The 17,024-nt window shown below is 40.6% G+C and overlaps 1 protein-coding gene across 7 annotated transcripts in view; it reads left to right on the top strand.

Moving 5' to 3' along the window:
- Positions 1 to 17,024, top strand: part of diaph2 (diaphanous-related formin 2) — a 344,356-nt gene that overhangs the window by 114,123 nt on the left and 213,209 nt on the right. For 6 of the 7 annotated variants that reach the window (XM_047584557.1, XM_047584556.1, XM_047584558.1 and 3 more), the window contains 5 exons: positions 1,273 to 1,389; positions 6,895 to 7,013; positions 9,976 to 10,040; positions 10,819 to 10,923; positions 14,565 to 14,627. In XM_047584557.1, the coding sequence (XP_047440513.1) occupies positions 1,273 to 1,389; positions 6,895 to 7,013; positions 9,976 to 10,040; positions 10,819 to 10,923; positions 14,565 to 14,627 (469 nt within the window). The remainder of the gene's footprint in view (positions 1 to 1,272; positions 1,390 to 6,894; positions 7,014 to 9,975; positions 10,041 to 10,818; positions 10,924 to 14,564; positions 14,628 to 17,024) is intronic. The other variant, XM_047584561.1, reaches the window with a different exon arrangement.

A 17,024-nucleotide genomic window follows, 5' to 3' on the forward strand; every position in this document is an offset into this window, starting at 1 on the left:
GATTGTTTTCTATGGACGATAGACGCTTAGAAGCCATGTATGTGTTTGTGCATGTACATTCTTCTGTCTCTACCAAAAGCAGGAGGGATGTGGGGGGAGGGAGGGGGTCGCAACATATGGTGCCAACGTGTTGCAAATGTCACTTTATCGCTTTGCACTCAGTATGTTGCTCTGTGTAAATATTTTAACACACGTCGTCGAGATCCACACTTCATGTTAGGATGGCAATCAGATTTTCATCTCTGCAGGCTTAACAGTGTACCTCCTCCTTACTCTACTGTTTTTCTCGTGTGTGCACATTTCTGAGAGGCTTATTCCACATTTTTAGACAAGATGAGTCTCCATAGGGAGAAGCCTCCTTTCTCGAGCAAACAAATTAAATAGACTCCAAATCATTCATTTTTCTCAGTTCTTTAGTTCTTGGAGCTGCTCTTTCAGTACACTATTACATGTTTAAAAAAAAAAACTAAAAAAAACAAACAGATCCAATATTTTCTAAATTGATCTGTCGTGTTCTGCAAATCAGGCATTTGCATAAAATTGACTTTAAAAATGCACATGTCAGTCATCTCCTACACCTTGTTGTAAATGAATTATCATTGTTAATAATAATATTAATAACATGGGGTTACACCAATAAGAATAAGAATAAAGACAGTCTGATTTGAAACCAGTTTCCGAGCTGTCAAAGCCATCAGTACTTCCTCTTGTGGAAAGCAAACACATGTCACATAATCAATAGCTTTTGCAAATTTAATAACATGAATGTTTGCTCTTGAGTGCATGTCACTTTCAATCTGGGAGCTAAACCTTCATATATATATATACATGTATATATATATATATTTTTTATTATTATTATTTTTATCATTTTTTTCTCTCTAGCCAATGATCAGATCACCATCATTCTTGGCTTAAACATTCAAGCAAGTGAATCTTGTACATAATTAATCGCCTCCATCTACAAAGGTCTGGAGTGACAGGTAAACCAGAGGGAGCCTTCTTCGTTGCTCAAGTTAGCTGTTTACCCTGGTTTTCCTCCCCTGAGGGGGAGTGGATAAGGAAAATCATATTTCTGTTTGCTTTTGCTCAATGATACCTGTCAGAAAACCCGAGTTGACTGGGGGGAAATGAATATTTACAATGAAAATGAGAAGTGAAAAAAAAAAAAAAAAATGCTGGTGTTTAAAGGGTTTTAGTGTGCAGTCAACTGAAATAACTCTAAAATGAAACATTACAATAAAGTTGTTTTCCTTAACCTTGCCCCTGTACTGATATGAATGAGGTGTACCATCTCTTGTCCAATATGGTGAAAGACACCGGCTCAGAGGCTTACTTCCTGTCGATCCTTCAGCACCTATTGCTCATCAGAAACGACTATTACATCAGGTAAGTTCTGGACAGTTTCTGTATACCACTGGGCTTGTATAGACTGATGACCTTGTGATACTGCTGTGAGTGTGTTTTTATAGCGACGTGCTGTTTTCTTTCTTACAACACATAGAAAAACAGCTCATAAAGCACTTTTACCTTATTTGTTACTTATTTGTAGTGATTGTTCCCTTATGACTACCCCTCTATCTTTTTACTTGCTGAAATTTGTAATATGAAGAGAATTGTTTCTCAAACTGAAAGTAGGTACTGGACGTTGAGTTTGGAATAAAACTGAATTGGTTTGGTAAGCCTTGTGATCATGTTGCCAGAAACCTGCCAACTGTATGCTGTGAAAACTCACACTACAATTTGAGTTTTAATCTGCCTACATGAAAATCGAATGGCCACGATTTGGCACTCACACTAAATTTGTCTCCTGATAAAACTTTTCCAGACAATACTAGGGCATGCTTGCTGCTGACAAAAAGTGAACATCAACAAGATATATGGAATTATGCAGCAAAGAAAGAATTGTTAAATAACTCTAAATCTGTTTTATATTTTAGATTCCTCAAAGTAGCCACTTTTTACTTAGTTGACAGCTCTGCAAACCCTTGGCCTTCTCTCAGTGACCTTCATGGTGTAGTCTCCTGAAATGGTTTTCGATTAACATGTGTGCCTTGTCTGTGTTCATTTGTGGAATTTCTTGCCTTCTTAATCGGGTTGGTGCTATCAGTTGTTTTGTGCAGATGTCAGGTTGCTCCACAGCTGACAGCCCTATTTGACCACTGTTATAATTCATATAATGACCAGAACCAATCACATGTCCCCAAGTACAGTTGCAAAGATCATCAAGTGGTACAACGAAACTGGTTCACACGAGGACTGCCCCAGAAAAGGAAGACTAAGACTAAGACCTTTGCTGCTGAGGATAAGTACATCTGAGTCACCAGCCTCAGAATCACAAGTGAACAACAACTCAGATTAGAGCCCAGATAAATGTCACACAGAGTTCTAGTAGCAGACACATGTCTACATCAACTGTTCAGAGAAGACTGCGCTATTCAGGCCTTTATGGTTAAATAGCTGCTAAGAAACCACCACTAAAGAAAAACAACAAGCAGAAGAGATTCATTTGGACACAAGGAATGGACATCAGACCAGTGGAAATCTGTGCTTTGGTCTGATGAGTCCAAATTTGAGATCTTTGCTTCCACCCACTGTAGAAAATGTGAACGGATGGTCCCTACATGCATGGTTCCCACCGTGAAGCATGGAGGAGGAGGTGTGATAGTGTGGGCGAGATTTACTCAAAACTGAAGGCAGCCAACATGGCTACCATCATACCATCCATCCCGTTTGTGTTCAGTTGGACCACCATTTATTTTTCGAGAGGGCATTGAACCCAAACACATCTCCAGGCTATGTAAGGGCTACTTGACCAAGAAGGAGAGTGATGTAATGCTGCGCCAGATGTCCTGGCCTCCACCGTCACCTGACCTAAACCCAGTGGAGATGGTTTGGGATGAGGTGGACCACAGAGTGAAGGCAAAAGGGCCAATAGGAGCTCAGCATCTCTGGGAACTCCTTCAATCCTTCAAGATTGTTGGAAAACCATTTCAGGCGACTGCCTCACGAAGCTCATTGAGGGAATGCCAAGAGTGTGCAAGTAGTAATCAAAGGGTGGCTATTTTCAAGAATCTTAAATATAAAACATTTCGAGTTATTTCACACTTGTTTTGTTTACTACATAATTTCACATGTCTAAATAGCCAAGAAAACAAAGGACAAACCATTAAAAGAGTGGTGTGACAAACTTTTGACTGGTAGTCTATTTCATACTAAGCATGTCTTTCTTTATTGAGACTTTGCAGCATTCATTCATTTTTTTTTATTTCATTTTTTATTAAAATTTCACCAACCCTGTCTGAAGCATGTACGCCCACTTAAGAGCCGAGTGAAATTTTGAAAGGTGGTGGGTCTTTACCTAGAGCTATTTCCTGCGAAAGTAGTGCAGTTTATCGAGATGACACATTGAACCAACGGCTGCAGCTCTGAGCTCACTTGGCTTAAAGTAAAGATGAGAACAAAGTGCTGGAAAAAAAAACCTCCTTAGTGCGTTTTGTAAGGAGAAACCCCTTCACTGACCTCTCTAGGTGAAACTCTGTTCGCCTGTTGAACCAGTCAGTGGCTGAATGTCAGCTGTGCACTATATTGTGCCGTGAAGTGCTGCATTTTAGAGTGAACATAGGAGTGAGCATGAAGCTATAAGAATGATTCTGAGTTGTGGAACTCTGCCCAAGCAGAAAAATGCATAAAAGGTGGAATTATTGAGCATTTTTAAACTGTGTGGTTTGCATCTATATATGTCACATATGTCAGTAACTCGAAAGGAAGGTCACTGCTTGTCTGAATGGAGTGACACTGATGAATTCACTGCTGCGTCAGACATTTTACCCAGGAATAAGACTTAAAAAAGAAATCTTGAAGATGAACGGAGGATGAGGGGGGAAAGATGAATTTAACATAGACAAGTTGCTGTTCCCTTGCAGTCATGAATTATGTATTCTCCATCTTTTTGGAGGAAGTGGGAAATAGAATTCACATTAAGCATCTAGTATTGCCGCGTCCACCTCGGAGCCAGTGTCATCGTCCGCCTCTGTAAGCCGGCAATAAGACGGGATCAGTAACCATTGCTCATAAAAAAAAAAGGGACGGTCTTTTTAAAGATATGTTTTTAATGCGTGTGCGTTCTCCCCTTTACAACCTTCATAGCAGATGCAAGGTGAGAGCCACACGCGTGCGCGCACAAACATTAACACCAGAAATGCATTATGACCGAGGCATTTTATTCCCCATACATCACCGCTGTGACGTTGGGATGATGGAAGACGGCGCACTACAGAGCATGCAGCTATTTCCAATAGATACTATCTGTCTTCTTTCAGTCAGTTACCAGCTTTTCAGGTGGTGATTAAAATTCGATGACTGTGAAATAGTGTAGTTACAGGAGAAATATCGTTTTCATAACATGAAACAGAAAACGGTGGGAGGCTTAAGGGATGTGCGCTGACAATGAGTGGGTCTAGTTGAGACGTAATGGCTGCAGTAACAGTTCAGGTCGTGTTTAAAGGTTTAGCGCTTTGGCATCACGCTCAAAGGACTGCACACAAAATAAATAATCATGTCAGAGATTTAATTGTTTTAGTTATTGTATTCATCGGAATTGATAGCACACTTGTTTAGTCAAATAATAATATAAAATTCTAATTTATTAAATATTATAATTAGTATTCTAATAATAAGTCTATGTAGTGGGTAACTGCTCTGTCTACTGTAATTCCTCCAAACATAACATTAGTTGTTTTTCTCTCCTCCAGGGCTCAGTTTATTTTTGATAATTAATCTCTCACTGCAAGCCTAATGAATGGGAGCACATCAAACCCACCCAGTAAATATAGAGCAGATCTGCTCTTTTGGAGCCTGGTGATAGGGGGATTACACTGGTTATGTGGAGCAGAGCTGGATCAAGTGGCTGGGGCTGTGCTGAACTGCGAGCTATCGCTGGAAGAAATGAAGGTGCCAAAGTAAAAGAAGAGGTGGGGAATGATACAGGGGACATATGCTTGCTTCTGGAGCCCAGCCCTTCTAACTGTGGAGGGGCCTGACAGTTCTGGGTCACCCTCTCCGTCTCTAGTTATCTCCACCCAGCCCCTATCTGCTTGGCGGTGGCGGAGGATGGAGGACGGAGGGAAAATAGGGCGGCTTATTGAGATAATAATGTGGTGTACATTGGTGACAGTTGTAAGCCGAGTGCCACAGCGCTTAAGCCATGCAGGGCGATGTGTGAGCTTTCACTTGCTTGTTCCAGTCATGAGTGGGCGAATCCACCAGCTCCAGCTTAATGTATGGCATTTCATGCTTTCAAAACGGTGCACCTAAATGCTGATTTATTCTTATTTGCCTTGGCTCAGAATTTTGTGCTCTTTCATATTTCTGTTCATATTTCTGTCCACCCACAGGTATCACCGGAACACAGCCTTTGAATTTCTGGGCAGCAGTTAGCATTAAGGCCTTGAAGATAAACTTACATCCATTTAATTTCTGATAAAAACAAAGTGCTCTTTTCCACGCGTGTTCCTTTTTACCCAGATACAAAGTTGGATCACGTTGGGGTTTTTTTCTGCCTTTTTGGGCAAATTTAACCCACCTGGCAAAAGACACTTTGTTCACAGTTCTGCCTGCTAAAACCAATTATTACATTTTAGAAATGTTAATGCTCTTTCCACAGAAAGCTTCATGTAGACCGATCAGAAGAGCTTTGATCTGACTTTTTGAGTGCCTTATCTGGATCAAAGCTGTCCTAAAATCTCAAGCTTGTGGGCATCTCTGATTTTCAGTATTTCTTTTCGTAAATTAAGTGGATCAATCTTGGATCAGGCGGATTCAACAAAGCAAACTACAAGACACGAATGTTTATGAAAATGAAAGGAAATAATAAGTACTGTACTTTATATTTGTATTTGCACTCATAGAGGAGCATAGCTTCCACTCTGTGCCCACTAGGGAACCTGCTTGTTATGTTAAAAAAAAGAAAAGAAAAAAGAGATGAAACGACTTGATATGATTATTGAATCAGAAGGCTGTCCATTCTGATATTCCTCCGACTAGTTAGGTGTTAATTAGTGAATTACAATTGCCGAGCCCTTCACACAAATTAGTTCAGTTAAAGTCATTAGCCAGGAACAACCACATACACTTGCAGAAAATTGTTGTTTGTTGGTTTAAGAAATTGTCCTGTAAGGGTTTTTTTCCCCCTTGTATATTTTATCATTCATTGAGGGTCAGGTTTGGAGTCTTGGTGGAGTCTGCAGAGGAATAAAAAATTTTTCCATTTCCATTGCAAATTTAAACATCAACTTCTGTTCAACGTCACGCTTAGGAAATAATTATTTTTCAGTTTGCGGCTCAGCTTAAGCTGGCATTGTACTTGCTAAATGTCACTTGCAATTAAAGTTGATAATGTTACAGAGAAAAGGTCACATACCAACCTGTGCGGTGGCTTATTCACACACCGCGCTTGACAACACCGAGCACTCAGTCACACTCCTAACTGGCTGACATGTTTTCCCGGTCATTGTGCTTTCAATTACACACATTACACTGATTAGATTTACATTTCAGTTTTTATGGTTGCTCTAATTGGCAAAGATGATTGCGAATTATGCAAGAGGGCAAGCGTGGCCCTGGCTAACGTCAGTCACCTTGAAATGGACAGACTAACACATTCTTGGATTCTGTGTTCCCATTAATCTGCTAATTTCATGATAGGGGTGAAGCAAGTGATCAAATTTAATGGGGTGCCTATTTTCTCCAGCAGCACCCTTTTTGACATGGCATTTAGTGACCTCTAGCTTGGATAAGAGAGTCATTTGTGGCTAATTAGCCTTGTAGAGTTTGTGTCAGTCGCATCTCTTTGTAGCTTGTCTAATTGTTCTGGTTTGTTTCTCGACCCCTCAGGCCGCAGTACTACAAGGTGATCGAAGAATGTGTGTCTCAGGTGGTGCTGCATCGCAGCGGGATGGACCCAGACTTCGGCTACAGTAGAAGACTGGATGTGGACTTCACCCAACTGATTGGTAACGCCGTGATAGCTTTATAACTTGCTTCTTATTGGTTTTATTGCCTTAATTTCACATACTTAAAATAGGGGAGCTGTGGAGTAGTGGTTAGAGAAGAAGCTCTGGGACTGTAGGGTTACAGTTTAGCCTGTCCATGGCTGAGGTACCACAAGCAAGAACCTACAGGGCGTCCACAGGGTCTTGAAAAGTATCAAAAGCTGATAATTCAATTTTGGGGGAAATTAAGACCCTTAAAAAAGTTTTAAAAAGTCTTATTATGACTTTATGAGGTCTTAAACGTTGAGTATTCTTGAGGTAAATTTTGCGTTTGAGTTCAGAAACATTGAAAAGGTGTGTGAATTCAATTGTTTATTAAAAAAACAAAGATGAACCGGTAACATAAAAACTGGACTACTATGGTACTATGGTTGGACTATGGATGGAAATTCAGAGGTACAAACGACGTTTTGAAAGACCACAGAGCGTCCTGAGTACGCCCTGGCCCCTGACGCTCGGTGCATATTACCAACACACCCTATATCACGACGCTAGCCACAAGGCTCTGTTAGCCTCCACGAGCGGCAGCTATCCATTGCTAGCTTATGTGCCAGTAGCATTGCGCCACCACAACCCAGCGTTCATGTTACACAGTCGGTAGCCGCTCCTGAAGCGACAGCTAAGCCGTGAAGGTGTCACTGGTGTAAATGGTTATAATCCAAAATGGCTGTGAGGTATTAAAACATAATGAGAAGGTCTTGAAAAAGTCTTAAAAAGATACTGAAATGAACTTCAAGATTCCTGTATATACCGTGGCCTAACAGCTGCAGCCCACTGCTTTGAGCTTACTCACTACTTTGTGAATGAATGGGTCAATGTAGGGAAAAATAATTTCCTCACTTGGGAGAAATACAAAAAAGATTATTATTATCATTATTTCTGATGAGTGTTTCTGAACTTTTGCTTTCGTGCTCAGCCCGGCATCGTTACCACCAGTCTGACAGGGGGCTGTTCTGTTGACTCAGCACGTTAACTCAGATGAGGAGTTAGAGAGATCACTCTGACTGATCAGTTCAGCGGACGAGTGCACAAGAGGAGAAACTGAGAAAATAAAAAAAACTAAAATAAGGGCGCAAACAGAAAGCTCTCATTTGCCAGCATATTTTCACCTAATCTGAACATTCAAATACATACATTTACGTTCACAGGGACAAGATAGCGTCCCAGCTAATGGCACCTCTTTCAGTTTTTCATTTTGAAAAGGATCAGACCACAGACCACACAGTGCCTGCTGGCCCTTAGCTGTAGCCTTTGTTGTGTGTTCAGATGTATGGTCCAGAAACAGTGTCCCTTCATTACTGGTCCTGCTTTGATGTTGGTTTGGTATGTTTGGGCCTTAAGCTCTCATATTCTGAATTCGTCCCACAGGTCCTATTTTTCTTCTCAAATTAAGTGCTTCTGGAGGAACATCACTGATGTACATTTTCTAATAATGTGTTGATGCATCTCAGTCCTTCTCATTATTCTCCCAGCTTGCACCACAACTCCACTGTCCAACATCTCCAGGGACTTGACACACGTATAAGATGGGGTCACCTAATTATTAATGAATAATGCATTCCGTTTGCTTAAATAAATTCAGTTAATTCTGAATAATTTTAAATGATGTTTCCCTCAATTAGAGTGCTTCTTAGTTGTGTTTGTGGAAGCCTGGAGAAAACATCTATTTGCACTGCATTACTAATGGGGGACTTTTTTTCTTCTTTTTTTTTAACCGAGAATAGAAATAAATAACACCACTTTGTCTCACTCAGTTGTGTCACTAACAGTTCTGTGACTTGCCAACAAAGGGTCATTAAAAGTTTCTAAACCCATCCACAAAGCACCGGCGCAGTAATAACTTTTCTGTCTCACTTTACTGAGATTTAATCAGCTGTTTTTTTTTTAAATATAGTTCATTTTGCGTTTTGTTAGGCTCACATTTATAATAGTAATTTGAAAGGTGTCTTTTCACCTGTTTTTGTTCTCCACATTCACATTAGGTTGCCTCTTTATTGTTCAGAAGGTAAATGTGTTGCATGATGTGCGATCTAATGGTAATTTACACTTTAAGCTTTCACTCCGCCTGCAGGCAAATTGTAAACGATGACATTTTTAAATGCACTCAAATTAAGCCACAGAAAGGTGAAACCCGCAGAAACGTTCAGAAAACAACAGCTTTTTTCAAGCCTTTTCTCCCTTTCAAGATTCGTTTATGTAACAGGTTACAACTTACAGTTTGTAGGGAATTCCTGTTATTGACGTACACCTCAGTAGGTTAATGATTCACGACTGTTAACATGCAGTGAAAATGATCACATCTTAAGTTGGTAGTTCTAACTACAGGTGTGAACTGTAAGACCCTTTCAACGACACATTTGAGATCATTTAAAGGTGGTCTCTGCTACATTTGACTGTATAGTCTTAGCAGTGTGGACACGTAATGCATCGTGGCCGCACTGATCGACTGCCTGAAATCTGTCGACACACAGTCACTATTATCATTGATGGACCATCAGAGCTCATGTCAGCATCAGGTGTGAACACGCATCATTTTAAGCTGCTCACTTTTTCTTGGTTTACTCTAGCCTGATGTTAATATCGAGCATTAATAGGGCACAATAATATGACTGAATCCATTGCATGAGAGCCCATATTCATGTGATAGGTACTGTATACAAACCCCTAAAGAGCTATTTTTAAGAATGTATAGCCAACCTCATTTAGGAGACGTTTTTTTCTCCAAACGTTGCTGAAAAAAATCCATGATAGACCAAACGGGTTGTCTGGGATACAATTTGAATCATACTCAATCTGAAGCTTTGAGTGCGTGAATTCAATGCTTTGACAACGCAGATCTATTTGTTATCTGACACCAGGGGCTAACGATGCACATTGCTCTGAGATGCCTTCGCCTCATGGCCGTGGCTGTCTTGTCTTGCAGATCAGTGTGTGGATAAAGCCAAAGTTGAAGAGAGTGAGCAGAAGGCTGCGGAGTTCTCCAAAAAGGTGAGACATTAATCACTCCAGCAGCCCCCTTGGTTGGCCAGCTCCCATCAGGAAAGTTTTTTCTTCCTCAGAGCTTCCCAGACAAGCTATTGATTTTCCATGCCCTGATCGATACCTGGCTGTGACGCTACATGATCCGTATCAGCATTACAAGAATCAATGCCGACGTTCTGATGTATACTTGTGCACAGTGCCGGCCCGGAGTTAAGTTGTATGCCCACTCTTTTGATACAGCTCTGCGTTTTAAACCGGCCCCTTGTTATTTTAGATTTTCTTGGCTGTTATTCACTTACTTTCCTAATTAATGAACAGTGCATTCGATTATATGAGAGAAACAAAATGCCTAACCTTACCTTCAAGCACACTGCTTTCAGCACAGAAATGTGACTGATTACATCAGCGTTGGTCTTGGGAATATTTTATCCTTAAGACTTAAAACCTCTTTCCCTCCAAACCTGCATTCCTGCACCATGCTGGGCCACTGAAATCATTGCAGCGACATGGCTTGTTTTCTCCAAAGGTTAGATCCATCATCATACATGAAAGCCGGGCCTGAAACAAAGGCAAAGGACAACAGAGCTCTAGGGCCACGAGGGCTATGAATAGAAATCGGCCAGAGAGTGTAAGACAGCGTGTTTTGGTGTCTGTTGATGTGCCCCGTGGCCAGTCTCAGGAGACGCCCTGCCGCTCACCAACCAGTGTGCGTGTTTACATCTGGGTGCACGTGTTTGTTATCTGCACACAGAAACGGTTGTTACCTTTTTTTTTTTCCTCGCAGTTTGACGAGGAGTTCAGCGCACGACAGGAGGCCCAGGCTGAGTCTCAAAAGAAGGAAGAGAGAGTCAAAGAGTTGGAAGGGAAGATCCAGGCCCTGGAGTCTCAGGTAAATCCATAAAGACAAATCCCTCCACTCTGCGAAACGGTGTTACATCCCCGGGATGTCTTTGTGCCGTATACTCCCCATAAAAAAAGATATTTAGCGTCCAGAACCACATTAAATCAGTGTGATGTGGGCTTTTTTTTAATGAAAAACGGATATTCATACAAATGAAAATGTTTGTCTTAAAGTCATTGCATCAAGAAGCAGTGGCGCCACGAGAAAGAGTTTTGATTTGGTCAGAACGATACCTTTCTACCCCATTTACAGATGTGGAGCTGCTGTAAATGGAACTTATCTTCCATGCAAGAACATTTGATTTAATCAAGGGTCAATCTCTCTCTTAAGTTGTAGCTCTTTATATGGGCGAATTGCTCTATTGAAGCTTTTCCTATGAAATTCTATCATCACAGAGATGGATTGCATTTCTTTTCCTGGCTCCCACATCATTTCAGCCCAGGCAAAACCCTCCATTTTGAGAACAGAAAATGACTGCGATTTCCCCCTTAACCCAATTTCAAACACTTTAGTAGTACCTTGGGACAAAAGGGCAGTTTGCCTCCCTGCTTAGGGAATTTAATATAAACCAGCACTGAGCGATGGTATAGCTGCAGCCGTATCAGAGAAAGCTTTTTCTTTCAAACATTCATCTCTCGTTGATTACGTTGGCACTTACATCTGATAAAGTGCACCTGCATTTGTTGCCTAAGAATCACATCTGTAACAGTTATGTTATGTGGTTCAAACTTGGGCCATTGTGACATGCTGTTCTCTTAGAACTAATACGTTTTCATGCTTCATGCCAAATGAATGCCTCCTGCATGCTCAGACGTTCAACCAGTAGATTCAAATCCTTTCAAACTACAGTTTTAGGGTAATGACCGGCCTGCTATGTACAAGTAGGGGTCGATGCTACTCCCAAGAAGCACACAAGACCTTCATGAGTATTTCTGCTCTCCTCACTTTACCTCTCCACGAGGCAAAGCCAGTTTCGTGCAGTCGGCGTGTGAGATCACCAATTTTGTATTACAATTGGTAAACAGCAGCTGCAGCTTTGCTTAGAGGAGCACGCCAAATGTGCGTGTCCCCGGACTACAGACTTGGGCAGACGAAGAAATGGTTGTGGACACATGCAAAACACGAATTAGCCCCTACGTTTAATACGCCTGCATGCAGTGTCTTCGTTCGTTACTCACGTTTGCACCCAAACTAGTTCACTTCTAATTATTTCACACCAATTTTAGGTAGACCATCAGAATCAAAAAAAAAATCCTCTTCTCCCTTGCCCTTTCCTTTTTTTTTTTTTTTTTTTCATCAGGTCGTGTTACCTTTGCCTGCCCTCATTCCCTTGTTGGGGCTTTTTATGTTGTGTTTCCAAGTGTTTTCTTCGCTAGAACACACCTTCCCTTAGCCTTCCCCTGGCAGGGCTGAGCCTTTTGAAGACTGACTGACTCTGGTGCATTAACAGGTAGTGCAGAGCAGAGAAGCCCTGGAGAGTCAAACCCTCTCTTCCCCTGTTTTTCTGTGTGCTCCTTCAAAGGTTGGTTACTGCTGTAGAGCTGCACATCAACACACATTAACCTCAGCAGAGAGACATGTAATTTGTTTGGCAGAAATTTGCATGATTGCATCCGCGAGGACTTTAAATATCCCCTATGCATCAGGACATGTGCTATACAGTGTACGCTCTACACCCAGGTTTAGAATTGCAGTGAATTTTCAGTGTGGCTTACATATGAATTTAACTCTAATGATTATGATTTAATTTTTTCAGTTTATATCGGACTGGAAGGTTTTTTTATTTATTTTTTTTAGAAATATGCAGATTCTGTAATAATAACTCTCTGATTTTAGGCATGTGTTCACATAGACAGTTCAATTGCCGCCTGACAATGTCATCCTCTCAGGCAGTCGTAATTCTGCTACTTCAGGAAGACCGGGCTCTAAAAGTGTGTTTTGAAACCTACTCCACGTTTGCCACAGTTCCGCAGAAAAAGCCATTAACTGTGACAGCGCAGAACCTTTAAATCGCGGTGAGGACACGCATTCAGTTTGTCCATCAAAGCAGCTCCGCGATCACCGTCGTTTTGCTGAATATGAATGAAGTGGATGCTAACGCTAACCTTTCATCTCCGAGAGTGAATTCCTGTCAGACATTAAAACACATGCACGCCTGAGTCTCTTCTCTTCACCTTGTTTGCGAACCGGCACATTTAATGAGAGTCTTTTCTCCTGGAACTTTGGCATTGTAACAAGCAGCCTGTTTGATGTGTCTGTTTGATTATCTCCCAATTGAGTTGAGTGGAGGTTCTGCTTGTAAACATCAACAAAGGACATCGAAATCACAACAGAGTGGAACTCTTCCACCCTTCCCCAAACCTTTGCTCGCAGCCATTGAAGGCAAAGCGAAGTTATTCAGCGAATTGGCTCTGGATGTTATGAATAATGTAGCAGTGCAGTGGTACACAGGAACACTCTGCACCATCCCATTAATAGATTTTAACTAACTGGAGGTCCTGTAGCAGACCCGGCGTAACCCCAAGATGAACTGGAGGTGTCGTAGACCACTTTCTCTGTCTTTTACTGATTATTATTACAGTGATACAGTCAGAGTGTAATAGCTATTACGTGTCCTTTGTTGTTGTTGAGCCTAAAACACAATTACATGACATGCCACTGGGATACTTACTTAATTAATAGTTTTGTTTTTAACTTTTTAAGCAGAGCAAGCAACACCCGCTGAAAAATCGGCCTTGTGTGTTCTTTGATTCTTAGGCATCTCAAAGCCTCTAACGTCTGATCCCTAAGGACGAACCATTAAATCTCATTGCTTTAAATATTGCACTTTACCACCAAAATTCTCTCAGAATGAAATAACTTTTTAAAACCAGTCCAACTAAAGGTTTCCTTGCCCCTCTCTATTATACACCTTTAATATTTAGGCTGACAGTCCCCAGTAAGAGCTGTTCTGTAGGAACGTCTTCATAAAAATATTACATTTCAGGTGGTGTAGAATATCTTCCCGTCCTCTTTCTTTCTTTTTTTTCTCCCTTTTTTTTGGCGAGATTGCACACGGTGAAGTATCAAAGCGAAAAAAAAAGAGTACATTCCTAAAACAAAGACTGTACAGTGAAATCAATGCCCATCACACATCTAACAGCTGAAATGTATTTTGAGATGCCAGAAAGGGAAAGGAAAAAAAAATGGAAATGGAAGAAGGGTGTTTGAAGGCGCATCAACTGTCAGTGATGCTGTGCCTCATACCTTTCATGCAGCCATTGCTCCACACTGATGTTCTTTTGAAGATAGATTACATCTTGTTTTAGGTGTGAAACTACAGCACAGCCTGCCTTTTTGCACATCAAATGGCTTATTCCGATGAAATGGAAATGTAACACCGTAGTACCATTGTCATTAACTGTGTAAGGAACATCCTCTTTACTTGTCTCTTTTCTTTATCCTGTTCAGTGTGAGTTCTGCACTTGTTTTAGTGTACTAGTGTTCTTCTTCCTTGTCTGTCTAACACACCCCCATATGTGCCCCTCTGTTGCCTGCTGTGTCTGTTGTGACGCCTGTGTCCCCATGGGGTATCTTTGGTGTGTGTGTGCGTGTGTGCGTGTGTGTGTGTGTGTTTTGTGTCTGCACAGTTAACTATTGAAACAGACAAGCTCAAAGAGGCTCAGAGACTCATCAGGGAATGTGAAGCCAAGGTGGGTGTCCTCTTTGCATGCCTGGCCCTCGACAGCGTCTCACATTGCTTGAATATTTTGTCTATAGACATTACTGATCCCCCAAAACGAGTGGCATGCTTCAATCATTTTCTTTTTTTAAAAAAGTAAGAAAAATCTAATCAAGCTGAATAATTTAACAGTTGAAAGCAATTGTAAACTAAGTTTACCTTCCTCCCACCCCTTTTCGGACACGTACGTGAAACCATAGTTTTTTTTATTGTATCAACTGTTATTATCGTTTGTGTTTCTTTGCTCAAATATACATATCATTTGCATGTTCGAAATGAATCACTAAATCAATCAAAATCAAATCAAACCAAACTCCGGTTCGTTTTTAAACCGCACACATTACCAGCTTGTTTAGCGCAATTTTCCTAGGTAAACACTCATAATTGAATTTCTCTACCGGAGATGAGATTGGGGCAAAGATTTAATCACGTAACATTCACAGTTAATTACCTGCCATGCTGACCTCCCCATTGAGTCCAGCAGAGTATGAATCCAAATTGGACGGGTTGGACTTCTTATTAGCCTGGTTGTCTCTCTTTTTTTTTTATTTTTTATTTATTTATTTTTTTTACACACAGCTGCAGATGGACTCTGCTAAAGAAACATCAGTTTAAAAAAAATATCACCTTCAGAAGTCTGGAAATAAACAGGCTGCTAATGCAGGGAATATCTTTGAGGTCTGAAAACACATCACTAACTTTTTATGTTACTTAGATTAAAACCTGTATAAAATGCCCATTAATAAGTTATTGCCAAATACATAATTATTTATACTGTGTGCTGTGAAAGCTTTTTGGATGTTTTTTTTATATGTATATGTATATCTGAGGAGGAAGATGCCAGTGGCAATGGTTTTGGATCCCAGGAGCTCCATGGAACACTGGGCTTATTATTATTGGGTAGATCACAGAGATGTGGGTAGAGAGCTAGAGACTCGGAGGGCTGCTCAGTATGGAAACAACTGCTCTCTAATTTAGAAGCTAATTTGCTTCCATTCTCTCATATTAATCTTAAAAGAGAAAACGGGCCACAGAGGGCTGAAGATTGACAGACATGTAATCATTGGATGTGGATTTTCACTGATGTGCTCTGGGCAATCTGCGTATGAAGCTCCTCGCAGAACACCTTTTTAATTTTGGCCCTAATAAACAATGCGCCGACGCCATTATGTAATGAAACACTACGTAATGTCTTTAAATATGAAGCCAATTGCATTTTACGCACACAATCAAGGGAGTGGGGGAAATGCACATAGTGGGGAATTGGTTTTGGAAATGAGAAGTGCAAGTGGAAAAGCTTTTTGGTAAGAGCCAGCATCTAATCAGCTCTGAAGATCAAACCCTGTCGGAGCTGTGGTGTCTGTAATTGAGGTATTTGCATAACTTTTTTTTTTTTTTTTTTTTTTTATCTGTAAGACATTTTTCTATTGGTCTTTCCCGCGACTATCACCAATTGCCTATGCATGTCCCGTATGTGATTGTGCTGATACGTCAAAGAACTGAAAGACTTATCAGTCTCAGGTCATAATTACATCCCCGTCTACTGTTTAATAGACCACCACCACGAGGACTCATGACGAGCCTTCAATGGGAAACCAACATTGTTATTGTTTGTAAAATAGAAAAAAATATATAATTCATGGTTTTATTCTGTAAAGTTTTGCTTTTATATGCACATCCATGGGACTCTGCATATAAAACCAATAATGTTTCATGAAAGAGAGTAGTATTCCAGTATTGTCCCGACGTGTGGTGTAAATATGACTTGTTTCACTAGACAAGTATAAGAAATGCTAATGATTTCAGTCCAGTTTGACAAAATTGCTCATTCTGTGATTCCAAATATACTAACATTTTAAAATAAATGCAGAGGATAAAAAACACTGATTAATAGTATTAAAAATTTTCTGCAGATCATGTTTAAAATGAACTGTGTCATAAGCTGCTGAAATCATGGTCTTGCTTATACTGTACTGTGCATGACCCTTATCCATGGGACTCATGGGTAACGGTTGTATGCTGTGTCCTCTCACTGCATTAAGATGGATCGGCCTTTTATAATCACCAAGAGTGTTTACACATGTATATGTTAGTCTTTCCTCTTATGTTCAACTCTCTCCTTTTTACAAGAGAGTTACTGTTTACGTCAATGACACTGTAAAATTCTGTTCTGTAATTGTATGATATCATGTAATCAGAGGTTAAGATTTTGAATCGTAATGTTTCCAGCTCACAGGGCTGAAACCACGCCAAGATTTCCACTGAACTGGTTGGTAAATTTGATCCCTGCTGAAGTGTCATGACCTGCTGACGTGGTCTGAACTTGCTCAAAGCTCACCAACCTGGTGGAAGGATCTGTTCGTTAAAC

This window comes from Mugil cephalus, chromosome 5 (assembly GCF_022458985.1).
Source record: "Mugil cephalus isolate CIBA_MC_2020 chromosome 5, CIBA_Mcephalus_1.1, whole genome shotgun sequence".
Lineage (NCBI taxonomy): Eukaryota > Metazoa > Chordata > Actinopteri > Mugiliformes > Mugilidae > Mugil > Mugil cephalus.